This window comes from Acomys russatus, chromosome 15, assembly GCF_903995435.1.
Source record: "Acomys russatus chromosome 15, mAcoRus1.1, whole genome shotgun sequence".
Lineage (NCBI taxonomy): Eukaryota > Metazoa > Chordata > Mammalia > Rodentia > Muridae > Acomys > Acomys russatus.
The window spans coordinates 44,890,849-44,918,182 of NC_067151.1; the positions used below are offsets into that span (position 1 = coordinate 44,890,849).

The window sequence follows — 27,334 nt, forward strand, 5'->3', positions numbered from 1 at the left end:
GAATTAACCCCTGAAAGTACCTTAGTAGTGTAGGGGGTGGAGAGACAGTAGAGTTTGGTATTGAAGGAGATGCTAGTTAGGTATGTCCTCTTCAGAACCAGATCCAGCAAAGGTTCCATCCCTTCCAAATCAATTTGTGACATTCTGTAACCAGATCTCTTCAACAGCAGCTTATAGTTTGCAAAGTGAGCATTCCCGATCAAGGCAGAGAACATACTCTAAGCCAGCCAGCTGGACCTGTGTGATACTGTTTGCTTCTGAAGAAATCAACAAGAACTTTGAGTGTTTTATGTTCTCCTGTGACATCAAAATCACCACGGGCAAGTACTTAATAAAGAGTTTTACACCCCTGGGGCATTTACTATTGTTATTATCTTTTCGAGACACAACTTTCTCAATATCTAGCCCACAGTAGTCATACTTGTGACATAGGCTATATGTTGGTGGCTTCTTAGTATGAAAGCCTAACATGAATAAAGAACAGCCTGACTTCTTTGACAAGAACTGCGGCAGCATCTGATTCCCGAATGATCCTGTAGTGTTTACTTTTTATACAGTGCACGGGCTTCTCTGAGTATTCTTGTGTCAGCTGTCTTTGCAGCCCTCCTTAAGAAGCAGAACATTATCTATCTATTTATCTATCTATCTATCTATCTATCTATCTATCTATCTATCTATCTATCATCTATCTACCTATTTTACACTCTGACCACAGTTTCCACTCTCTGCTCTCCTCTCCTCTCCTCCCAGCCCCACCTTCTCCCCATCACCACCCACTCCTCCATTTCCCTTCAGAAAACATAGTATATCAAGTTGTAGTAAGACTAGACCCCTATTCACCTTTAAGGATAGATAAGGCAACCCAGTAGGAGGAAAGATGCTGCACCATACAACAAGGACATTTCCTCAACTACTTTCATAGCAGCCTTATTCATAATAGCCAGAATCTGGAAACAACCTAGATGTCCCTCAACTGAAGAATGGATAAAGAAAATGTGGTACATTTACACAATGAATACTACTTAGACATTAAAAACAAGGAAATATTGAAATTTGCAGGCAAATGGATGGAACTAGAAATGATCATCCTGAGTGAGGTAACCCAGACCCAGAAAGACATACATGGTATATACTCACGTATAAGTAGATATTAGCCCAAAATGGATGTCCTCTGAGAGACTCTACCCAGTGAGAGATCATGACAGATGCTAGGGCTCACAGCCAGACTCTGGGCAGAGCATTGAGAGTTTATGGAAGAGTGGGGCGGAGGGATGGAAAGACCTAGAAGGGTCAGGAGCTCCATAGGGAAACCATCAAGACCAGAGGATCTGGACCCAGGAGGGCCTGCACAAACTCTTGCACCAACCAAGGATAATGCACCCAGAGAACCTAGGCCCCCCCCCGTTCAGATATAGCTGATGGACGGCTCATTTTGCATCTTGGGGGTGGGGGGACCTCTGACATGAACTCTGGTGCTAGAGATTTGATTACTTCCCCTTGTGGGCACACAGAGGAAGGGGATGCAGGCTATCCTGATGAGACCTGATAGGCTGTGGTTAGATGGTGGGGGAGGAGGTCCTCTCCCACCCCTGCCATCAGAGGTTTTAGGGGAGGGGAATAGGGTGGAAGAGGGAGGGAGGGTGGGAACAGGAAGATACTGCGAGCGAGGGGGAAACAATCAGGATGTAATGTGAATAAATTATTACAATAAAAAAAAAGATAGCATGGATAAGAAGGGGCTTTTTGAGCTTTGAGCTAGCAAGCCTTTGGCCTTGGGTTTTTTGTTTTATTTTATTTTATTTTATTTTACATTTTCCTCCTGGGCTATCAGCTGAGTTAGGCAGGTAGATCAGCTGGGTGCTTTCTCTGCCTCCCTGAGCCAGCAGGTTTTCACCCCAGTATCTGGCTCCTAATTCTTTATTGGTAAAATCAAAATTGGGATTGTTGTTTTTTAAAACAAATGTAATCCTTTGGGTTAAGTTGCTTGAGACCTAGGGGAGAGGAATAGGGTAAAAGCAGGAGGGAGGGAGGAATGGGAGGATACAAGTGATGGGATAACAATTGAGTTGTAATCTGAATAAATTAATAAAATTAAACTAAAAAAAGAAAATGGGATTAAGATAAAAATGGCTTCAGTTATGCTAAAGACAATAGCAAGTATTAACAGAGGAGATACAGTTCCGCTAAAAACTAAGGTAGGTCTCAACAGAGGGGCTATAGTTATGCAAAATTTTAAATAGGCTACAACACATGTTTGTATACATGTATGTGTGTATATATGTATGCATGTATGCATGTATGTTATGTATCTGTATGGGAGCATGCACATGTGAACAATGCAAAGGCTATAGGTATCAAATCTTCTGGAGTTGGAGTTATAGGCAATTATGAGCAGTCTGACCTAGATATTAGGAACTGAGCTCTGGTCCTATGGAAGAGGAACCAGCAATCTATCACAGCTGTGCTCACTGTTAACTACGGTGCCATCTCTCAGCCACTATTTTTAGTTTTTGAGGACCCTCCATGCCATTTTCTATAATATCCATGCAAACTTACAGTCCTTCCAACATTGAATAACACTTTTCTTTTAAAAATCTTTACCAACATTTGTTAGTTTTTCTCATTTTAAAAGAAGACATAACAGATGTAAGGTTATACCTCATGGTTTTAATTTGTATTTCCTTGGTGATTTGCAATGTTGAAAATTTGGTGAAATTAATATATATGTGGATGAATCAAAAAGTACTGCAAAGTGTAGCACTCTCCTTATTGGGGTGTTCACTTTTGAAATTTGGTGTCAGAGAAATGCTTGTTTCGTGGAAGGAATTTGCAGTGCTCTTTTCCTTCCTATTTTATGGAGTTTGTTCATCATCATTTCAATCTCACAGAGAGTTGTGCATTCCTTTATGTTCCTTTATGTTCTCTATATCCTTTGACTTAATCTTGAAAGCATTTCCAGATCTAAATATTCTTAGCTGGGCATGGTAGCTCATGTCTGTATTCCTAGTACTCAGGGAAGCAGAGGCAGGTGGATCTCTGTGAGTTAGAAGCCAGCCTGGTCTACAGAATGAGCCAAGGCTACCCAGAGAAACCCTGTCTCAAAAAACAAACAAACAAAAAATTCCTTTCATGTAGATTTTCTTTCATTTTGCAATAAAACATTTCAAAACATAAAAAGAAAGAAAGAACGAAAGAAAGAAAAAGACGTGGTATGAGAGCAACAAGATTCTCCTATATTCTCAGAGACACCTCTCTCCACACTCAGTCAGCCTGCTTATTGATAGGTGGAAATTGAGGCTTCAAACAAAAGACAGTGACTGTCCCTAGAGGCTACATGTAGGAACAGACTAAATGATGAAAGAAGAGAAGTTAAAAGGACTGGGGAGGTTTTTGATCTTAGCCATTCTGACAGGTGTAAGATGGACTCTCAGAGTCTTTTTAATTTTCGTTTCCCTGATGGCTAAGGATGTTCAGCATTTCTTTAAATGTTTCTGTTTAGATCTGTACCCCATATTTAATTGGATTATTTGGTTTGTTTATTTCTAGATTCTTGAGTTGTCTCTGAATCAAAAAAAAAAAAAAAAGATAAAATGTGGTACATATATACAATGGAATATTACTCAGCTGAATAAAAAAAATGTGTATTTTTTTTTTAAGCAAATGGGTAGAACTACAAACAAATCATTCTGAGTGAGATAACTCAAACCCAGAAAGACAGACAGGATATGTACACACTTATGGTGGATATTAGCTGTGAAGTAAAGGATAGTCATGCTATAGTCTACAGACCCAGAGAGGCTAAGTAACAAGGAGGCATAAAGGGAGGACTCTTGAATCTCCCTGGGAAGAGGAAAAGAATAGATGTCAAGGATGGACTAGGGGCTGGTGAGGACAGGATCAGGCTGGGGGAGGATAGAGGAAGAGAGTACGGGGAGAGATGACTGGGATTGGGGGGATACTTCAGGGCTGAGGTAGAAACCTAGGAACCTATGAGGGTGACCTTAGCAAAGACTCCTAGCAATGGGGGATACAGAGTCTGAAAGAGCCATCTTCTGTAGCCAGGCAATGCTTCCAGGCATGGAACTGGGACACCAACCCAATCACAAAAATCTTTGACCTATAACCTGGCCTGCCTGCAAGATGTGCTGCAGTAAAGATGGCGCAGAACTGTAGGAGTGACCGATCAATGATGGGTCCAGCCTGAGACCTATGCCATGAGAGGGAGCCCACCCTGGAAACTGCCTGGAGGGCCAGCACTGAAGAGCAGGATAGCCCAGAGACCTAGGATAGAACCAAATGCGACTGGAAAAAGTCAATGAAGTGATTCCTAATGATATTTTGCTGTAGTTGTAGGCAAGAGCAAAGCATGATCATCATTGAAGAGGCTTTATGCAGCAACCAATGGGAGCAGATGTAGAAATCTATAGCCAAACATTAGACAGAGCTCAGGGAATCCTGCAGAAAGAGGGGAGAAGAAAGATTGTAGGAGACAGACGGGTCAAGGACACCACAAGCAAACCCACACAATCAACTAACCGACGCTCGTAAGGGCTCACAGGGACTGAACTGACAAGGGAGCCTGTCTGGGTCTGACCTAGGTCCTCTGCTACATATGTTACAGTTGTTAGCTTGGTGTCCTTGTGAGGTTCCTAATAGTGGGAGCAGGGGCTGTCTCTGATTCTTTGTCCTGCTCTTGGGACCCTTTTTATCTTACTGGCTTGCCTTAATATAAAAGGAGGTGCCTAATCCTATTGTAACTTGATGTGCCATGTTTAGTTTATGTCCCCTTTTCTCAAGGGAAACCGAAGAGGAGTGGATCTGGGGGAGAAAGGAAGCGATGAGGAAGGGCAGGGAGGAGTGGAGGATAGGGAAACCGTGCTGTGTAGGGGACGGGCTATATGGCCAATGTTCAGCCATCTTGTCAGAGCCTAGGTTCCTACTCCAGCAATCTGTCATTTACCAGAAACCAGCTGATCCTGTCGTGGTTTGGCAGTTAGACTAGAGATAAGATTTAGACGGAGCCACCCTGTTGTAGTTTAACAGTTAGATTAGATAGAGATAGCAAAATATTCGGTGTGGCAGAATGTTGTGACCTGCTTGGAATTCCTCGCATCTTGAGATAGCCTACAGCTGGGTTGCCTTAGCAATATGCTTCCATGCCTATAAAAACTCTGTGATCAGAATGCAGACTTGCCCTCATTTCTTTGTGTCTCCTGTCCCCCTACTTGTCTGCCCTCTCCACAGGTACCCATCGAAGACCCCGTGGGCCGGGACAGTGCTGAGGCTATAATGTATGAGAGAAGAATACGTTTTTTAAAAAAGTAAATAAAAAATTATTGGGAGGGTGCACAGTTGAGGTGTTACTAAAATGCAGGTGGCATCTCTCCAGATGCTGCCCCTGTCAATCTTTCGATTTTTTTTCCTCATCCGACTCTCACATAAGGTCTGATTGGTCGCTCTGGCATCGTGTGTATTTTTCTGTTGTCACTTATGACCATTTCACATCCTCTTCTCCCAACAGTGGTAGTGCCTGGGTCACGAGACACCCCAGCATTTCAGGAGAAGGTCAGTGTCCTTCCAACAACTAGGAGAGCTGGCTGCAGAAAGCTAGATGTTAAGAATCACTCTGATTTCAAACAATACAGATTCTTTAGGTTGGGAGAGCATCTTCCACAACCAGTGAGCTCCTCAAGCACTCCCATTTCTCCCGGAGGAGGTGGTTGAGCCTCCAGAAGAAGATGGAGTGAGGCAGAGGGAACCTTGCCGGAGAGGCTTGTGGAGTGCAGATAGATATCAGCTGTCTGCTTATGCAGATTTATTTGAATTTTTGGAAATGTGAATCACTTTAACAAAAGGAATTGAAATATTAGTATGAACAACAAAGTAAGACATTTTAGTCATGGCTTATGTTAGGGAGCTCAGTGGGGGAAGGAGGTCAGAGAGCTGCCGTTTGCTTAAGTTAAAGAAATTCATGGGACGCTACTGTTCTGGGCTCAGCTCCCCGTGAAGACACACAGAGACCAACAGGACCAGAGTGTGATCACTTCTGTTAGGTGCCACTAATCAAAATTTCAGATGGGCCAGTTTAGAGGGGTAAGGGTGAAAAACCAAACCCACAATCCGCAGCTTGCCTGATCTGGGACAAGGGAGTCTTCTGTGTCATCGCTGTTTTCACCCCCTAAGTGCTGGGATAACAGACCTGTGCCTTGCTGCCTTGCTGACATATACGGATACACACATACACATACTTTTTCTTTTTTATTTTTTGAAACAGGGTTTCTCTGTGTAGCTTTGGCTGTCCTGGAACTTGCTCTGTAGACCAGGCTGGGTCCAAACTCACAAGGGATTTGTCTGCTCTGCTTCCTGAGTACTGGGATTAAAGGCCTGTGCCACCATACCTGGTTTAGGAGATGTAGATTTAACAGAATTATTGCATCAGGAGACTGTCTCAACTTTCTAACTCCATTTGTACATCATCTCAGATGGTCTGCCATCCTGACTCTGGCCACCGCCTCCATCCAGCTCCTGTCTGCAAACCTGTGTGTGGTACCCTGCCCCAACCCATCAGCCCCCGCTCCCAGTGTCATTTGTTGAGCCTGTCCTTACTGCTCAATGGTCCCTGAGTCTCACCCAGCCACAAAGGATATGCTGCCGGCACTCACCCCGTGTTCTGTCTGTCTCCAACTGTCTGCTGCTTCCTCAGAACCTTGCCGATTTTAAATGAGATCTGATCAAAATTTACGAGCATGTTTAATATTTTTCTTGCTTTTTAGTTGTTATCTTGCCAACCATCAAATTTATCTATGCATAAATTCAGAAATCAAAGGGTAACAAATTGACTAAAACATGAATGGCCGTGGGAGGTTGGAATGTGGCCAGTTCAGAGTCCAGTTGCTATTTATCCTGCACAATCCCCATCTTACAAAATTGCCATTCCTTGGCCACTTCTGTGCCAGACCTAACATCTTAAACCTGTCACAATGGATTCTTTACGTCATCTTCTCCACCAATCAAAAGGCTAAGGATGCTACCAGATCATGTGTGAGGCCCATCTGCCTGGCTGCAACCTGCTTTTATGCTGTCCCCACCAGTGTCTTTTCAAATTGCTTTGATTTATGGCTTTCTTTGTTCTATTATTATAAAAACCATTTCTATTTTGGAAAAATACATAGGTGGAGTGACCTAAATCTGTGGTTTTTCTGGCTGTGGTCATTCAAACTCAGCTGCACGATAGTTACCTTTTATCTCCTTTGAAGTGAGAACTGTGGGTTTTTTGTTTGTTTGTTTGTTTTTTGTGTGTGTTGATAATTTCAATTTTTGTCTCACTGGGGTTTTTTCCTTATCAAATTCAACTAGTGGCATACAGAAGACTAAAATGTTCAAATATTCAAAGATTTTTACAACTAACACTAGGATGCCTGTCACCTAAGTCTATCATAATTTTTTTCATCAGCTATTTATTCATCTCTCATTCCTTTTGCCTATGCAGTGGTGCCTGGTTAACTTTTAACAAATCTGTTGTGTGAGTGAAGATTCCCTTTTAGGCCCAGAACCACAAGCTGTTCGTGCTGTGGTGTCTGATACACAGGCTGAGCTTGCTTGTACAGAGTTTGGGGAGCTCAATAATGCCCTCTGGGCTGGACACCTGCTAATCCCTGTACCAACCACCTAGCTACACACTGGCCATTCAGGAACAAGGATGACCCTGCCTTCTAGAAGCACTCTATGTACAGGACCCAAGCACGTGAATGACAGAAAAGGAAGAAGCAGAAAATTTGTTACTGATTTTTTTTTTTTTTTTGTCACATGTAATGTAGACTAATCAGTGATGTTATGTTCAATCTGCTTTCTTGGAATTTTGTGTGTTATGGGCTTGTTGTTGTTGTTAAATAGCTAGGTAAAACAGATTTGAGATTTATTTATTTATTTATTTATGTTTTTGATTGATTGGTTGTCTTGGCCAATACCAAGGAAAGAACATTTTATGAGTCCTAGTTAAGTGAGTGACAAACACTAGCCCTCTGGAACCTTAGACCCTTTGGAGTTTCTTGCTTTAAAAGTTCTAAGCATCACATTGAAATAACAGTGGAAGCAAAGAAAAAGCCTGAGTGTTTCTGGTCCAGGCTGACTGCAGTCATGGTAAGAACAACTCTGCTAGGTCTGGAGCCTTAGCAGGCAGGCAGGTGCGGCTTTCTTCCCCAACACACACTGCCAGCTTTTTAAAACAAAACAAAACAATTCCCAAAAAACAAAAAAAATCCTCAAAAAATCTATTAGAGCATACTTTTTTGACCCTGTATTTACTATCCTTGATTGGTCAGAAACAATGGTTACCTTTGATGTGATATCCCAGGATGTTTTGTAATGATTCTTTATTAACTTCTCCTCTGTCTATTTTATTTTAGCTCCTAGTTTTACAAGGTAGATTTCAAGGTCAAAGCCATATCTTTGTGACTGAATTCTAAAACTACTTAGTAGGAAGCCACCTACAGAAGGGCGTTGAATCACTGTGAACTGGGAATGCATTTAAGTCCATCCTTAACTTTTAACTAAAAGTGAAAGTGATACTTCCTAGAAGGTGAGTGCGCTGAGTAAACAGAGCCCCCAAGTGCAGCAGTAAAGGCAGCAGCTGGGATGCTAGCAATGGCTCTTTCCGTGCTCTTGCCCTTCTCACATAATGGGATCCTGTTTTCTAACTTGGCCGTGATGGTTATCACTGGGGTCATTCTCCCATGGACTTCCGTGGGATGAGTAGGATGAACATCCACATGGCCCAGTGTGGTCCTCACCTTGCTACACTTTGTAGCTAACTGTCTTTGAATGAGAAATCTGAGTTTCCTAAGTTCCACGCTCCTTTCCTGTAACTGGGAGGTGTGGATACTGACTTGGTATGTAACTGTTGTCATGGGACCTGTTATGATGAGGGTTAATCTTCATTGTCAACATTCATTTGATCTAGAATCACCATGAAAACATCTCTGGGTACATCTATTAGGATGCTTCTACAAAGCTTCAACTGCAGTAGAAAGGCCCTCCTTGAAATAGGCAACACCATTCCTTGGACTAGGGTCTTGGATTGAATAAAGATGAGACAATGGACTGAGCACCAGCATTCAGTGCTCTCGGCTTCCTGGGTGTGGTTGCAGTGTCACCGGCTGCCTTGTGTTCCTGTTGCCTTGCCTTCCCCACTGCCGTGAGCCTGGGGAAAGCCTTCCTTTCTGAAGCTGCTCCTGGAAAGCGTTTGGTCACAGCAATAAGAAAAGCCACGAGCACACTTGGAAAGTGTGAGTTTTATTCTACCATGTTGCAATCCATTTAGAAGTCATCTGAGTGTGCTAAACTCTATTATGAAGAAAGGAAAAGCAAGCCCAAACTGGGCATTTACTTATAAAAGCAATTATTTTACAAAACTCAAAGGTATGTATTTCCTATCTGGCTTCTCTTTAAAATGTATGCTTTAAATTTTTTTTTAAAAAACAGACATGCAAGTTGATTTTGCATGCCAACATATCTTTCTTTTTAGCTTTCCTTGGAATATTTCTCTCCTAAAACAAAGGTGCCAATGCTGTCTAAAACCTGTTTATTTTTTACCTGCCAGAATTACTAATGTTAATATTTATTGGGAGGAAAGAAAAGCTGCAGGAGTTGGTCTTTGGCTTTCATGTTCGACTCAGTACTATAATTAAAATCTTACATTTGCTTTGAAGATAAACATTTTGAAAGAAATTTAATAAATCTTGTTTCTGCTGTGCAAAGGAGCTGCTATATCAAAGCGTTTAACTGGAGCTGTCGACTCCCTGCTGGTAGACTATTACTTCCAGCCTATTTATTAGCTTTTCTTCCTGTAGCCCAGGACATGCAGTTTTCCTTCCACTCAGCGAAGGCATATAAAAGCAACACATTTTCTTCTCTTGTCACCAGCATCATAGAAGGCGGGGAATGATCAAATGTCACAGTGTCTGGATTTGCTTGAGTATAGTTTGTTTCTTAAACTTAAATTACTCTCTAGTATAATATTTGCTTATATAAAAAAATCATCATTCATCTAAAACTATGATAAAGCCAGATTTCAGGGGCATTTGAAACAGTGCATGAACCATATCTGAAAGAAAATAATTTATCTAAAAGAATTTTAGATAAAACAAAGAGAGTGAAAATTTGAAAAAGAAGAAGGAATTAATTTTAGGTATTATCTATTTACCAGAAAACAAGACTTTAAATGGTCATCTCTTTTATTCAGATCTTTTAATAGATTGTAAACAAGTGCAGTGTACTTTTTGACAGTAGCCTATGAAGAATACTTTCTGTAACATATCCTTTAGTATAGAAGAGTATGAATAGAGTATTGTAAATATGACTCTGTCGGGTCTCTTATGAGCCTATTTCCAGAAAAATTTTATTTGAAAGCATCCTGATTTCATTAGAAATCTAAAGCCACAGAGTTGAGTTGAGCAAATGTGGCATGTGGGGCAAAAAGAGCCTGTTGCACAATGCTGCCTGTACAAAAGCAACTGGGAAGACACCTATCTCATCATGCTCCAGGCAGGACGTGAGAGTGCATAGAAAGAGTGCTGGTCAGGTCAGAGGTGAAAGATGATACAGTCCCCAAAGTCAGTAAGTTGTAAGCAACGAGAATACATTATGCCATCTCACAATTCAGATGAGATCAGTTAGAAACGGAACTGCCATAGCCACATATTTTGGAGAAAAACTCCCAAGCTAGGCGAATGTGGATGGGGATGAATACATAGGCGGTGTATACCACCATAGCGACAATGGTCAGGACGATGGTGTTGATCATAGATTGCTCCCAGGGCTCCATGACAGCACAGCAGCTGATGATCTGGTATTGATAGTAGAGCCAGGCAAAATACTCCTTCACACGCTTGAAATCCATGGTTCTTCCTCAAGCCGTGGAAAGTCTGCCCGCTAAAGGCAATAACACAACAGAAGAGAAATGAAATAAGAAACAGAACACACAACCTTTTGGTAATTCACAGTAAACACCTACTATTAATAGTCTTATAACCTGAAAATGTGGTCATTTTCAGGCAAAAGATGTCCATGCCACTAGTCCAAATACAAACCATGGGTACCAAGACTTTAATAGCTTTCCTGGGGGTTTAAAAATATTGTATGAGCCAGACGTGGTAGTGCACCCTTTTAATTCCAGCACTCTTGAGAGGCAGAGGCAGGCAGATTGCTGTGAGTTTAAGGCCAACCTGATCTACAAAGACAGCTAGAGCTGTTACATAGAGAAACCCTGTCTTGAAAGACCAAATAAATCAGCATCATCAGCATCATCAGCATCATCAGCATCATCAGCATCATCAGCATCATCAGCATCATCATAATACTAGCAGTCATAGTAATGTATGTACAGGTGCTCTTCAACTTATAGTGGAGGTATATGTACAAAAAGCACAGTATAAGTTCAAATATTGTAAAGTAAAACACCACACACACACTTAATATAATTAATCAATTGAACATGAAGGCTTAGCCACATAGGGCATGATAGAGTACCATTTATCTGCCTTTGTGATCACAAGGCTAACAGGAATCTGTGGCTCGCTGCTGTTGCTCAGCATCGCAGCGTCACCAGAGTATTGCATGCTATAGTAAAGGCCAGGAAAGGATGACAACTCAAAACGGGGAGATTTGTTTCTACTGGCCGTGTACCACAATAAACACTGACCTATCACATGGAGACTTTAGTCAGTTGGAGACAATAGATACATGACTGCATGTTTTGATGGGAGGGAAAAGAGCACACCCAGTCTGTCCCCTGATGGAGCACCAGAAGCCCTTGGATGGACTGATCTGGATTTCTCTGTGTCTTCACTCCCTACTGATCTTGTTGTATACAGTTCTGCTGCAATGTGTCTCAGCTTTCATCACAGATATATATTGAGTCTCATGAGGTCTTCCAGTGAATCACTGGGCCTGGGGATGGTTTGGGGGGACCTCCAAAACAAACGAGAAGCCAAAATGGATCTTTTAGGCCTTCCATTATTTCTACCATATAAAGACACAGTCTTCGAGGCACGCACCATTTTGGATGCAGAGACAGACTTCTTGACCAAAGAACTGTGAACATTTTTTTATTATTATTATTGATGCTAGCTACTCTTCAGTACTTTCATATAACATCCCAAATGAACCAAGAAATACTCCTGCCAAAATCCAACACCCATCCATGATAAAAGTCCTGGAGAGACTAGCAACACAGGGGCTATATCTCAACATAATGAAGACAATCTACAGGAAGTCTATTGTCGACATCATCTTGCTTAAAGAAAAACTCAAAGTATTTCCAGTAAAATCAACAACAAAGCAGAACGGCCATTTTCATCCTTCCTGTGCCAGCATGAGACCAAGAGTCGGAGAATGGAGTTGCATAGGCGAGTTGTTTTTCTTTAACTTATGATTCTGGGGGATTCCCGAAGTTATTGACAGGAGGGAGGGTACAGCGTTAGGGAGGAGGGGCTGAACTCATAGAGCACAGTACATCTTAAAACCAGGGTGAAATGGATTTGCATTGCAGTCATTTTTGGAAGCTCTATGCCTCTGCTCTTCCCATGGGTAGTGACCATTCAGAATCACACATATACTGAAGATGTATATAAACCTGCAACACTCTTTTCAGTTTCATTAGCGAGATAATATTGTTCACTCAGGAATATCATTGGCTTTTCTTCTCACTATTGTGGTTTTAAAAACTGCACAAATTAATCTCCTGGGTGATGTTTTCTACTTTAAAATTAAGTCCTTGCTTAGGCAGCCCTAGAAGACACTGAGACAATACCCACTCAAGGGTACCAGTGAAGGCCAGAAGAAGATGTCCAGTCCCCTTGCAGTTATAGGCAGTTGTGAGTTGCTTGGCATGGTTGCTGATGAGAAAACCCCAGCCCTCCGCAGAGCAGCAAATGCACTTAAACACCGAGCCATCTCTCCAGCCCCAGTGAAACACGCTTTTATTATCCTGTCTCATTTTAATCTCATGAGGTCTAACAGCTAGTTCACAAAAGGCATTTACTGCCCTCTTTCTTTGACTCTTCTTTTCAGTTATTGATCAGAAGAAAATTTAAAGATTTCTTATTCACCGTTTCTTATTATGAAAAGGTGAGAAGAAAGAGTTAGTTATTATTGGAAAGCCATCTGCTACAGTCTATTGTAGAACATGCACTATTTTTAAGTTCTAGATTTATTTAGGTAATCTGTTTCTCCTTCCTTGTGAGTCCATTTTGTATTTCCTATGAGGCAATATGTACAATTAGAAAAAAAAAAACCCACCACCACTCTAGACAATGTGATGAGTCATATGAAGGGGGGAGGAGAGAATTCATTAATTTATTGAACAAATTCATTTTGAATCCAGCTATGTGGCTTTGGAATAGCAGTGGCCCCAGAAGGACACTCTCTGCTCCAAACAGCATTGCAGGCCAGAAGGAGAAAGTTCTTTTGGACCGTGTAGCAGTCATGCCAAGCATGAGGGGCTGGGAATGAACATTACAGAGAGGCAGGAGGGGTATAGAAAAAAACACCAAGAAGGATACCACAAACATGAGGATTTTGGAAAAACCATGATAGAAATACAGTGAAATTAGTTATCTGTAGTTGCCTAGAACTAGATGCCAGTCCCCATCGTGTGTGTGTGTGTGTGTTTGTGTGTCTGCACGTGCAAAGGCCAGAGGCTGATACTGAGTATCTTCCTCTAGTTGCTCTCCAAGATTTTTTTTTTTTTTTTTGAGAGAGGCTCTCCCACTGAACTTGGAGCTCCTTGAGTTAGCTATATTGGCTGGCCAGTGAGCTCCAGGGACCTGCTCGCCTCTACTTTTCTTTCTTTCTTTCTTTTTTTTTTTTTAACATAGGGTTTACAGGTGTGTTTCCATGTATAGGTTTTATGTGAACATGAAGGAGCTGAACTCTGGTCCTTAACGTTTGCACGGCGTGTATTTTACTGACTGTGTCATCTCTCCAGCCCCTCCAGTAAGCATCCTAAAGCCTTAAAGGTTCACAGTAAGATTCAAAATTACTATAGAAAGTTCTTTAAACACCTGATGCTATATCCTAGCGATGACGAACAAAGGACTTGGATTGTCTGTTTTATTCATGCCTGCTATGGATAGTCTTATTTCCAGCTATATGCTTTTAAAGTGATGGTTATCCATACATGGAAAAAGGGAGGGAGTTTTGCTTTTTCTTAAAAAAAAAAAAAAAAAAAAACCGTTTCCACTCTACCACTGAGTGATGCTGCCTGCAACACAGTGACTGTTAGGGGCCCTGAGAGGCGAACAGATTATGAAGGCAAAGCCCAAACAAATGTGCCCTCATACGAGAGACCCCAGAGACTTCCTGTCCTCTGCTGTGTGAAGACACAGGCAGAGGACAGCCATCAGTGTGATCATCACAGGACACTGTGGTGAATGGAGACTCAGCCTTGGCCGTCTCAGTGTGGAGGACTGAGAGGAGTGGTTTGCTGTTGTTGATACGGCCCAGTCCACAGTAATGCTACCGTATCCTGAGCTAAGCCTTACTCTCAAACGAAGGGAGAAACAGAAGGCTTTTGCTTTGTTTTTTAACCTATATTTCTGTGACTATGCCTCTCAAGAGGCCCTGGCGAACCACAAGGCAGCCAAGGTTCCTTGTAAGGATTGTTACCTGAAGGAATGGAAGCTCACAGAAAAAGCTGCTCTAAACCACTGTTTGCTTAAATACATGATAAAGCACTGTGGTAGCATACACTAACAGGCCTAATGTCCCACTAGACACCGGAGCGGCTGTGAGGTTATCTGGCCTTAGCACCACTCCATTTGCCCAGACCCCATCCATCCCTCACATAAGAGTTTCTGACAGTCTGTAGTTCAGATTCTTGTGTGACAACTGAAGGTTTCAAAGTATTTTTTATTACAAGTCTTACTGGGAATTGGTAAGATCTAAGGGTCTTATTTGTAATGTTTATCTTAGAATAGCTGAATGTCCTGACTCTGAACTTTGCCAGGTTAAGGTTGAGGATTATTATGGGATTTGGGGACCAAGGGGAAGACCACATCCTAACCTAATTCCAATGAGTGAAAAGGGTCACTGCAACAGTGGGAGAAAATATCAACGGCTTACAAGTCTCCAGAAGGCTATTACATACTTGAATGGAGAGTGAGTTGTTATTTTCTGTTCCCCAATGGCATGGCTTTTCCACCAACGGGTGAAGATTCCCATTAGATTTATGGGCAGTGGGAAAGGAATAAAACTCTCTCCCACCCCCAGACTAAGGGAGAAGATGAACACTTTGACCCACCTCTGTCAAGGGTGCTGCTTGTTTCTGGTGTAAGTGGACAGGAAAGTGAGTAAGTGCAGCAATTAGACAAGTACATGTCCTAACACGGCGCTGGGCATTTGAGTCAGAAAAAGGATGCTCTGAAAGGAGAGCACAGGACTGGCTGGGCTTGCCTAGGAATTCTGTTTTGTTGTTTTTAATCTGTGGAATGGGAGTGGTAGGGAGTTGGGCAACTGCAATGAAAGACGATTTCCCAGGTGCTTTGGGGCTGTGACATTTGCCTTGGGAATATTGTTGAAGGCAAATGTGCTCTTCTCTGTCTAAGCAAAACAGAACTTCAAAAATAAATAACAAAACGTCTCTTCCCAATAAGACATTTCCTTTTCTGACACTTAGCTCCCTTCTTGGGCAAGAGCTGATCTAGTATGTCTCGAGGGACATTTCCTCCTTGGACCTACACATCAAGGACTGGAAAGCTCAGAAGAGCCTGAACTGATGTTGGCTAGCTCCTTTCAGACTCATTCAGGAAATTCAGGAATTCCACAGCAGTTATTCAACGTGTGTGTGTGTGTGTGTGTGTGTGTGTGTGTGTGTGTGTGTGTGTTTATGGTTTATATTCAGAACCTGAGATCCGAGAAGTGATAAAAAAAAAAAAAAAGTCTTGCCTGTGGCAGTGAAAGAGATGTTACATCTAAACTGATCGTGTCTGTACTCAGAAGTATTGTTCTTTAAAAGGGCTCAATGTGACTTACTCAAACACAAACCTTTCTTTAAGTAATTAATTTATTAAGTGAATTAGAAGTGTAATGCTTTCCTTCCAAATGGTCTAACACAGGAAGGAGAGGTGGGTGCAGGAAGTGGGGGAGGGGAGAATTTGAATTCGCAATGGATAAGGTACTGCTCAAGGCTAACACCAACAGTAGCTATTGTTGACAGTAGATGTCTATGATACAATGTCAAGACAATAGTACTTTGTCTCCATAGTCTTCTAAAGAATAAGTCAAGCAATTAAACAGGACATTAGATAAACTCTCCTCGAGGGACACACTACAAGAGACCTAACTAGTTTTTCTTAATCCTCTTAAAATTGCCCCTGAACCCTAAAACAAAACAACAACAAATCAAAAGCCAAGCAAAGTATGCGAAGTGGTCACAGCCAAGAGGGGTTCACAGAGACATAACAGCTAACTGTGGTGTGATGAAGACCCAGATAGAGTCCTGAGCCTGAAAAAGGGTAGTAGGCCTATAAATGAAGGAAATCTGAACAAAGTAAGCATTTTTCTTTATGGTGTACCAATATTGTCTCATTAATCACAATGAACATGTCATGCTGATGTAAGAGTTTAATAGAATAGACTGGGTATAAGTTCAATGGGGCCTCTGTATGGGCTTTTTTTTTATTTTTATGCAAATCAAAAAACTTGTTCTAAAAAAAAAAAAAAGACCATTTAAAATTCTCCAAGGAAAAATAATGGGAACTGCTGGTAGTTGACTTAAAAAATGTCGATATGTTTTATGTATATGAATGTTTTGCCTGCATTCATGCCTAAGCTCCATGTATGTGCCTAGTGCCCAAGGAAGCCAAAAGAGGCCATCAGATTCCCCAAGACTGGAGTTGTAGATGGTTATTAACCCCATGTGGGTGCTGGGAATTTAGCCCAGGTCCTCTGGGAGAGCAGCAAGTGTTCTAGACCACTCAGCCATTTCTCCAATCCCACAGTTCACCTGCTTTCTTCCTGTTGTTGCTTCCTTTTTGAGGCACTCTTGCTATGCCACCCAGGCTGTCTTCGAGCCTGTGCTGCTCATGTCTGACTGTGGGATACAGGTGAGTGACACCATGCCTTGACAATTGGATTACCTCTGGTAACGATGCCTATACTGTTCTTTCTTTCTGGAAAACTTTTCAGAGTAATTCTTGTACCATAGGTAAAGACTACTATGGCTAAAAAGTAAAGTAACTAAAAATGAGAATGTAAAAATAATACTATTCTACAAAGTGCTGGCATTACTAAACACAACAGAGAAATTAAACAGTTTACGTTGTAATCCAGGGTAGTCACAGATACATATAACTGGGTAAACTATCCCAAGATAAACTAGAGACCAACCTCCTGATCTCATGAATTCTACACAAATAAGCCACACTTTCAGTTCCACCAAATAGGTTTCTTAACAAAAATGAAACAAAGCAAGACATACAAACAAAGAAACAAAAACAAAACTCATGCTTAATTCCTGGGCTTATCAGTTGGGTTTTTAAAAAATTATTACTTTTAAAACCTTTTCTTGAGACTAGGTCTTATGTAATCCAGGCTGAACTTAAACTGATTTCTGTAGCCAAGGGTGACCTTGAACATTTGATCCTTTTACCTCTATTTCCCAAGTGCTAGGATTACAGGTGTGTATAATCACATATAATTTATTGTACTGAGAACAGATCCCAGGGCGTTCTACCAACTGAGCTGCATCCCCACCAATGCCCTCCATCTTTCTTTCTGTTTAAGGCGTTTCTGTACTGTCAGTAGGACAGACTCTAGTCATACACGGACATTTGACCTCCTGTTCCCCAGCAGTCACATGTGTGACAGGTGGCTGCCATTTTGCAGAGCAAGGATGTGGAGAACATTGAACAGCAAGGGTATAGAATGTTCTCTCATTGCAGGAGAGCTTCACAGGCAGTGCAATGGGAGCTCTTGACACTTTGCTTAGACCACTTACGAACTAACATTAACTTTCAAAACATACGACTCCCTGCCTGAAGACTCTAGCAAGTGGCTCTTCCTTCCCTAAGAAATGAAAGGGCCCATTCGCAGTTCTGCACAGCTTGATCGCTCCACTTCACCAGAGTCCTCTTTCATGCTAAGAGACATCAACTTCAAACTATTAATATTTTAATCTGTCTTCTTCTTTTCCTGTTGTCCTATGCCTCTTAGAGAAGATAAAATCTGAGTTACTTTCATGACCTAGATCCTATAGCCTCCTTTGTAGCAAACCTTCTCTTTCAAGGAACACACATTGCTTAGCTTCTGTGTGTTAGCCACCACATTCGCATTTTAGTACAGACTCACAGCATAGTCACACGGGATCCATTTCCTCACTAAGATTGAGGGGTTCTTGAATATATGTGGCATTCACCTCATCATCTCCAGGACCTACCTGGGAAGATAACTGGCTAGATGACTGACACACTCTGTGGTTACTGAGAGGAGCGGGTGTTCTTGGATGTGTTTCCCAGGTAAATTTGAGTATCATTATTTCCCCAGCAAGATGTAGAGTCCAAAAGAGGTGCTTAGGAATTCACAGTGTGCTTTAGGCAATGACCTTAGACAAATTGTTCTCTGCAAGTTTAGTGCCATCTGTCTTTTTGAAGAATATAAAGGAGAGAGCTATTTATACACACACACACACACACACACACACACACACACACACACACACACACACACACACTGTATTTGTAGTTTCTCATAATGTTAAAAGTCCATGAGCCCCACAAGCAATAAGGAACCCCCGTGAAGTGGATTTAATGTCCACAAAAATGGCTTTTTACAAGGGCTTGTTGTAGGTGACTAAAATATAAGATTACCTGAAGAGTGGTTCTTATGAGGAAGATATCCAGGCTGGCTGTACCTGTAGAGTCATATGCTACTGTAGCCCTCTTTCCTTTCCTCTTCCCTCCCCTGTTTTTTCCCTTACCTTCTTTCTTCCTGCCACCCCCTTTTTTTTATCGGGTCCCATTCTTTCCTATCTTGTCTATCTCTGTCTGTTTTAATTTGTTTTGTTTTTGTTTTTTGAGACAGGGTTTCTCAGTATAGCCCTGGCTGTCTTGGAACTCACTCTGTAGAGCAGACTGGCTTTGAACTCACAAAGATCTGCCTGCCTCTGCCTCCCAAGTGCTGGAATTAAAGGTGTGCTCCACCACCACCTGACTGTCTGTTTTAATTTGAATTCTTGGAAATGTCCCCAAAGTTCTTTGTATCACAAGTTGTTTATATACAAAATGAAAATAACAGTTTCTTTTCAACTTAACTCAGTGATGGAGTGGACATAGAGGAAAGCAGGATGTTGTTTCTCATAGTCATCTTAACTTTAGACTGTTTGTATGATTTTGCTAAATTATAGACTCACAAAGTCTTGGTGGAGTATTCTGATTACTTCAACAGAGTAGTGGTATATGTATTTTATAGGAGGAAAATCTAGCTATTATTTATGTGTGTTAATTCAATTGCCAATTACAGTTAAATTAATCAGCCTATGTGGCCTTTGCACTAAGCTTCCTCTAGAAAGGCATGGCCACTTCTGAATAACACTCACATGTGCCTTGGGCAGGGCCACCTCATCTTGTACAGACTGAGTGAAGCATAATTCCACACACTTGTTCTTGTCACAGAGGCCAAACCACAAGGTGTTTCTTCCCCTGAGCACAGTTCAATTCACAGCAGAGATGCAGAGTATAATTTATTCTCTCTCTCTCTCTCTCTCTCTCTCTCTCTCTCTCTCTCTCTCTCTCTCTCTCTCTCTCTCTCTCTCTCTCTCTCTCTGTGTGTGTGTGTGTGTGTGTGTGTGTGTGTGTGCGTGTGTTCTGAGTCAATGTTAAGTGTCTTCTTCAATTGTTCCCCACCTTACATTTTTAGACAAGATCTTTTCCTGAACCTGGAGTTCACCATTTTGGCTACATTGACTAGGCAACAAGCTCATGGGACTCTCCTGTTTTCATCCCACCTTCCCCTAAGCATTTGTTACAGCGCCTAGGTTGTCCTGAGGGTGCTGGGATTGGAACTTAGGTTCTCATGTTTACACGGCAAGCACTTTTCCCACGAAACCATCTCCTCAGCTCTGCAGCATGTAATTTTGTATATCATCAGAGACATGGATGCGGTTTAAGTCTTTGTAATTATTGGCAGAACCTCATACTGTGTGTAAAGCGTGACTAGTTAAGATTTAGGGGTGACTGTAATGCCTTCTATGCACTACAGAAAGTTCAACCTTGCTTACTACCTCCCGGGAAGTGCCTTCCCATACTGCCAAGCTTCCATCAGCAACCAGTTCCCGGCACTGACAGCAAAGTGAAACCTAGGAGTGAGACTGAAAACCCAAGTCCTTCGTGGGAGATAAAAAGGAACTCAGGAGTTTGTGATGAATGAAAGGCAGGGGATAAAATTAAATGACAGGATAGCAATTAAAAGATTTTCTTTGTGCCCTCGTAATGCAGTGGTAAGTGAACACAGGCATCCTTTTAAGCAACTGACTTACTCTAATTACATTGTGTAACCTTGTACTCAGGAGTGAGTTACTTAAAGGGGAGTCGGCAACCAAAAGTTGGTACAGAGTATTTTGTGGCTTCACCAACTCCAGTGTGTCTAACGTCTATTAATAAGAACAAAAGCAGAATCCCACCAAACATGCTCTACCAGCCCAATTATCAATGGATGCTATTGAGCAACATGATGTGCACTGAGCAGCTACTTTTAAAGTAGTTTTTTGATTTGAGGGCACGTAATTCAGACTCCAGATGAGTTTATGAATGAAAGACTCATGCCTGAGAGAAAGAAAAGATCAGAATTCTGCTTTAGTCAAAGTATTTGCTGTAATGTAGAGTATACATAATATAGACACGTGTTCAAATTCAGTGTTGTGTTATTATTTAAAAAGAAGTTATTTATTTCAAAATCATAAAGGGAGAAGTATATTGATATAGAAATGGATAGGAAGAGGGTTCATAGTGGATAAAAAGTGGAAGGTGACATGCTGTGTGTTTTCCTTCTGTTGTCTCATCATTATTGATCTGGAGACAGGACAGGCATCCCTGTGCATTCTGGGAAGTCCCAAAATGGAGAGATGGGCTTTGGGGCCCAGGCTTAACTTCAGGCTTCTTGGGGTGTGCTAGGTGTCACTGCTTTGTTAAAGATAAAACCTTGCTACCCTATAATGGCAGAAAGGAACACATGTAGCTTCCAAAGTAGCTTTTCATTTCTGCGCTGTTACTGCCAAAGGCTACCAAGTTGATTTTAGAAGTAAAACATGAACAAAACTACAAAACTAAGTGGCTTTAAAGTCATTAGAAGTTTCTCCAAATGCCCTCTAAAGTACAGCTGTTCGTATGACAGCATTATTTGTGATGGTCAAATGGAAGCTATCCAGATGTCTGTCTTCAATTGTGCACAACTTTTCCCCACCATGTGTGTGTGTGTGTGTGTGTGTGTGTGTGTGTGTGTGTGTGTAAATAGGGAGGGCAAAGTGCATGTGTGTTGGGGGAAGGCAGGAAAGAGACCAGGATATATGAGTGTGTGTGTGTGTGTGTGTGTGTGTGTGTGAGTGCTTGTGCATGTGTGTGCATGTGCGTGTGCATGTTTGTGAGTGGCTGGGGAAGGCAGTCTGCATGTCTCTGCCAACATCTTCACTGTAGACTTTTTACCTCCAGCACTATCAGTAGATACATTTCTACCAGCAACCACCACACATGCCATAAAACAAACACAGAGGTCCTTAAGGACAGCAGGGTCTTGTCATATCAGTTCCCTCTTTCTGGCAGAGGCAGTATCTCTCAGTGCCAGTTAATGGACCATGGATGGATTGGGAGCTTAAGTTATCCTTATAAAGATGACTACGTTGAGGCCTAACAGCTCATGGTGAGAATGAGTGGAGCTGGGAGAGGCTGAAGGATGGGGTGATCACATGGGTGAGTTGTGGGTCCTGCCTGGGGTTGAATTGCAGCATGTGTGTGTGTGTGTGTGTGTGTGTGTGTGTGTGTGTGTATGTGTGTGTCACTCAGAGTAACTTAGCCACTCCCTCCCTAAGTTTCTTCAGCTGGTGACATACCTTTGTGCCCACATCTCCTGGAACGATTAGAAGAATCAAAGTGCTTAGAGCAGCGTGCAGCAAAATGTTAAGTTGTATTAGCTGATACCATAACTACCCTGTCTATACTAGATTGCTCTCATGAGACTCCCAAGACCAGGTGAAGAATGAAAGAAATCAGCGCTGCCTTTTAGGCCACGCAGGTGACTCTTCCTAGCTACTGACCTAGACATTACATTTAGGAAGGCTGTTGTTTGGAGTTTTTATTTGAGTAACCAAAACAGATATAAAAGGCCCTAGCAAGCTCACTGCCCAAGACCAAGGCTTCAGGCTTTATGTGGTGCTTATTTGGAGCCAGGCTAGAAGTGATCCTGGGATTTGGGCTGGCATGCTGTAATACTGGAGTTTGAGAGTTCCTGTCACAACACACTGCCTCTTGTAGTAATTAATGCTATCTGAACATCTAAAAAAGGATGCTGGGAACTAGGGAAACCTACACTCATTATCAATAAACAAAGTAATAGCAGGTTCTTTAAGTATTTTAAAATAAACGACTGCCAGCTACTCTAGAACTAGAAATCTGAATCACTGCTGCAGACAGGAAGTTCAGGAGCCTGCCAGGGGTTCACAAGACCATGGGTTGATATCTTTCATCCACAGTTTCCCATGAGCTGGTGGGAAATTTTATAAGAATTTGAATAGAAGCAGACAGGCTTGGTTTCTTTTCAGTAGGCTTGCTTTTCTTTCTAATGAAAATAATAATAATAATAATAATAATAATAATAATAATGATAATAATAATTTTAAAACCTAAAATAAAATGAATGTACTTCTGGGAACATTGAACATTTTCATTTTCACTGTGGACATTTTTATTTTGGAAGACAGTGTCTTCATTTTTCCATATTTGTTATCCTAACTTAGCTCACCGGGTTAACTAAATGTTTATTAAAAAGCATCCTTCTTATACTGAAGGCCTTCCAGGATAAGTTAGTCATCATATAAATTAAAGATGAAGGACACTGAAACAGAAGCAGTCTTCAACCAAAGACCCATAAATAAGGCAGGAGCTAGTGCCTGGCTACTGTGCCCTTGGTACTTAATTGTGTCACTGGCTTTTTCTAGGTCAGGGGCTTGTAAACTACAGTCAAAGGCTGAAGGAGCGGGCATCTATGTAACCCTGGAAATTTATGTAAAAATTTCACAGATGGGCTATTTTGCTGTATACAAACTCAAAAGTGTTCCTAATGTCTTTCAGGCAAGAATCACTGTTTTGAGACACAATAAAACTAATTGCCGTTGTTTCTTCCGTTGCCTCATCTCTGATGTCAATACAATATTCAGTGTGTTATGTTTGTTGGTTGCTTGACAGAAAACTAGAATTTCATTTTAGTAAAGATGTAATGTTACCATAAGAAGTGCCACGTTTCTAAATGATTTCTAAAAGTGAGAATCTGTGTCCAGAGGACCTCACCCGTCTAGGAGGATCCAGGCCTGGTAGTAGCTTTGATTCTTCTCTGACCAATCTGGTGTAAATGACTTCTCTTTTCTGGGCTCTATTTCTTCATCTGTGAAATAAAGATTTCAGAGAAAGTAAGGCAAAAGCTGCCTTCAAACTTTGATACAATTCTATGCCCTATAAAATAGCATCCAACCATCTAAACTCTCCTCCACAGACTCCAGGACATATTGTGAAACACAAGGAGTGTGCTAAGTTATTTTAAAAATTATTTTGAGGAAAAGTCAGAGTTTAAGAACATGACACTGTGACTTTGCAATTGTATCCTGAGAACTAGACATTGCCACGGATACTAGGGTTGACAAGTTAGGACTTTCCCCAACTTCTACTAAAGTGCCTGCTCTGATCTCTTTCAAGTATTGCGGTTCTGAGTTTGTTTGTTTGTGGGAAATGTTTCATGATTTCAAATAGTGTGTTAATATCATGTAGGGAGTAAGAAGAGGAAAAAGAAATTAATAAAAAAGTTTAATGTTTGAGTTAAAAAAAATCTGTCCTTGGAATAAGTGGTTGACTTTGTGTGATGAATAATTCAATATTCTTATATATCTACAAAGTTTGACCCCATTGTTACCTAGATTATGGCCTATAATAGTAATTGATTTAAAATATTGCTTTTTAACAATGCCCTTGTGTGAGCAGGATAGGGAAAGATTTGCTTTCTCAGTATCTACTTTAAACAATAGTGGTCCAATAAAGAGATAGTATTGGAAAGCTTTACCACAGGGATGCTCTGAGTGAGAGAGAAAGAGAGAGAGAGAGAGAGAGAGAGAGAGAGAGAGAGAGAGAGAGAGAGAGAGAGAGAGAGAAAGAAGAAGAAGAAGAAGAAGAAGAAGAAGAAGAAGAAAAGAAGAAGAAGAAGAAGGAGAAGGAGAAGGAGAAGGAGAAGGAGAAGAAAGACGAGGAGGAGGAGGAAGAGAGAGAGGAGAGGAGAGAAGAGGAGAGAGATTTTGAAAGAAGACATTTCAAAAAGATGCTTCAAGGAGACAGACAGACGAACAAGAAGGCTGTTGGTTCTGTTGGATATCCTGATGACTGAGATTGGTATTTTCCTAAAGAACCCAATGACTGATGACCTTAACTGGCTGGAACTAAGTCTAAAAGGTCTTTGTCCCCTGTTCCTTCTAACCTTTCTGGCCTACCTAGGGTTGGGGGGTTGGAAGGGTAGAGGCAATTAAGGGACTCTAAATAAAAATAGTCTTAAAAGGTGCTTACACACCATGGTTTAGGAAAAGGGGATGTGGCTCTTCCACCTCTTAGAAATGCCCACACCAATATCCTAAGTACATCACAAGGTCCGGAAAGGAGTTCTAGCTGTCGCCACAGGCGTCACTGAGGAGCTTCAGAGGTGCTTTAGTGTTTTCAGAGGCAAATCTCAGGATCAACTGACAGTGAGAGCTGGGTAAAGTAGAAGGGGGTGTGGCTGGAGGCATGGTTAGTGCCAGAGCACTTGTGTAGCGTGCAAAATAATTATAAAAAAATGACAAAATAAGGGGGGACTCTGGGGTTCTTGGTGAGATACTGAGGGTCCCATCGGGTAAATGATTCAAGCAGAGCCTCCTCTATGCCTCCTGCAGCCCGCCATGAGCCGAGAGGAAGGATTTAAGGTGAGGTTACAATAGTGGGCATGGTGGCACAAGCCTATCATCTTATAGTGTGGGAGGTGGAGGGATACATTCGAGATCATTCATGACTGAAGCGTGAACTTGAGGTCAGTTGTCTCAAAGAACCATGGAGGGAAAACAAGAGACAGAGTTACTAAAAATTTCACCATTCTAAGACCCAATCGCTAAAGTAGAACAAATGTCATAGGAGAATGTGTTAATTTGTTATTAATTTTACTTTGTGCATCAAGAACTTAACTTTTTGTGATCGTCTAGGGCAGTGGTTCTCAACCTCCCTGACACTGCGACCCTTTAATACAGTTCCTCATATTGTGGCGACACCCAGCCATAAAGTTATTTGGTTGATACTTCATAACTGTAATTTGCTACTGTTATGAATTGTAATGTAAACGTGTGATAGGCAGGAATTTGATACATGAATTCTAGCTGTTGTAACACACATGTTGAGAACCCCACTGTCTTAGTGGCTGCTAACCCTTTTTGAGCATCAGCTATATGGATAATCTGTATGATTCCGTGACCCCTGCATGATGTAGAGATTAACCCACCCAACCTAATGAAGTATCCCATCACTTCTGACGCACGTAATGGCAAATTTATCCCAATTATTATTGGTTTCTCACATTTTCTGTGTATCTCCCCCCCCCCCCGCCCCCTTTTATCTGGGATATTCCTTTCTGCTTACTGTCTTGAACCCTTCAGAGACTGGGAGGTAGGTGGGGAAGGGGGATGGTTCCGTGAACTGGGGATTCACCAGTGCAGTGGCACAGTGTGTTCTGTGTGCCCCTCTGTGGAGGAAACTGTGGAACAGTTTTGCCTTTTGTTAGCTTTGCCTTTTGTTTTCCTTTCGTCGTAAACTACAATCTGATTTTTCTGCCAGCCAAAGCCAGAATAAGGCCAACCTGACTTTTTTTTTTTGTTGTTGTTGTTGTTTGTTTAGACTTTTAGGCAATGAAATAATTTATTCAGACACGCAGCCTACCTGGGTGTCGTGGCAGAAGCCTTGACATGCCTTTAATTCCAACACTAAGTGGCAAAGGCTGGTGAATATCTGTGAGCTGGAGACCAGCCTGTTCTATAGAGCGAGCTTTAGGCCAGACAGAAAGAACTACTCCATGATAGGACCGTGTCGTTAAAATAAAAAAAGAAAGTTTTTAAGACAGAGTTTCTCTGTATAGCTTTGGCTGTTCTCTGCCTCCAGAGTGCTGGGATTAAAGGTGTGTCACTACAGTAAATATATCAGGGCTCAGTCTCTCTAGGGTGGAGACCTGCTGTTTGCGGCCTTATTGCTCATCACTGCCTTATCTGACCAGTAACAAAGCTATGCCCAAGCAACAAATTCATTTTCCAACTGTTGAGTTTAAAAGGGAGTAGTTTACTGTTCTTAGCAGAACAAAGGAGCACAATGCCATTCTTTCAGACATCCTGCCAAATAAAGCATCTATCTCCTGCCTGTGGGAAATGAAGCTGTGCTCCTCAGCCCCCTCCATACTGGCTTCTCTTCAAATTGTAGGCTTCTCCCTCCCTTCTATTACCACTTTTTGTTTTCTCTTCTAAAGATCAAGTTTATATTCTATAGCATAAGTCGCTCAAAGTTCAGGCTCTTTGCAAGAACTCACTCATATTAGAATGGATTTTTAAGTAATTATGTAAACAGGAAACAGATTCCAGCTAATCAAACTGATGTGTTAAGAGGTCAACATAGTGATGGCTCTTATAGCTTAAAGAGTTGTCATGCAGATGAACACTGATGTCAAGCAGGTTACATAACCTGTTAGTGACAGCATCCACTTGAAGCTTCTTAAGGAACCCTGGTAGTTTAACATGTGTTATTCACAAGGCCTATGGCAACTGGACAATCACTTTCTGTAGCAGTTAGTGATTATCAAAATTAGAATCTGAGACATTTTTGTAGGAAGGTAAATTTTTTACATATTATGATGCTAATCGATTGCACATCTTTCTATCTCTATGCAAATCTTTGTTGTTTACCCACACACATACACTGGATATACTTAGAATATGCGAGGTGTCAACCTAGAAGCAACAGAATTAATTTATTTTATGAGTTTTGCAAAGGGGATTATTTATGTATGTTTCTTAATATTTATCATTGCT

General features: G+C 41.5%; 1 protein-coding gene across 1 annotated transcript; it reads right to left on the minus strand.

Annotated features, from left to right (window-relative positions):
- Window positions 1–10,604: 10,604 nt before the first annotated feature.
- Sptssb (serine palmitoyltransferase small subunit B) lies at window positions 10,605–23,612 on the minus strand. The gene is made up of 2 exons (XM_051157300.1): window positions 23,550–23,612; window positions 10,605–10,929 (listed from the first exon to the last, which is right to left on the minus strand). Exon 2 carries the CDS (start codon window positions 10,895–10,897, stop codon window positions 10,667–10,669), a length of 231 nt encoding a protein of 76 aa, XP_051013257.1. The 5' UTR covers window positions 10,898–10,929; window positions 23,550–23,612; the 3' UTR covers window positions 10,605–10,666.
- Between the last annotated feature and the right edge of the window lie 3,722 nt (window positions 23,613–27,334).

Coding starts and splice junctions, on each gene's coding strand:
- Sptssb (XM_051157300.1), bottom strand. CDS start 10,897: ATGGATTTCAAGCGTGTGAAGGAGTATTTTGCCTGGCTCTACTATCAA.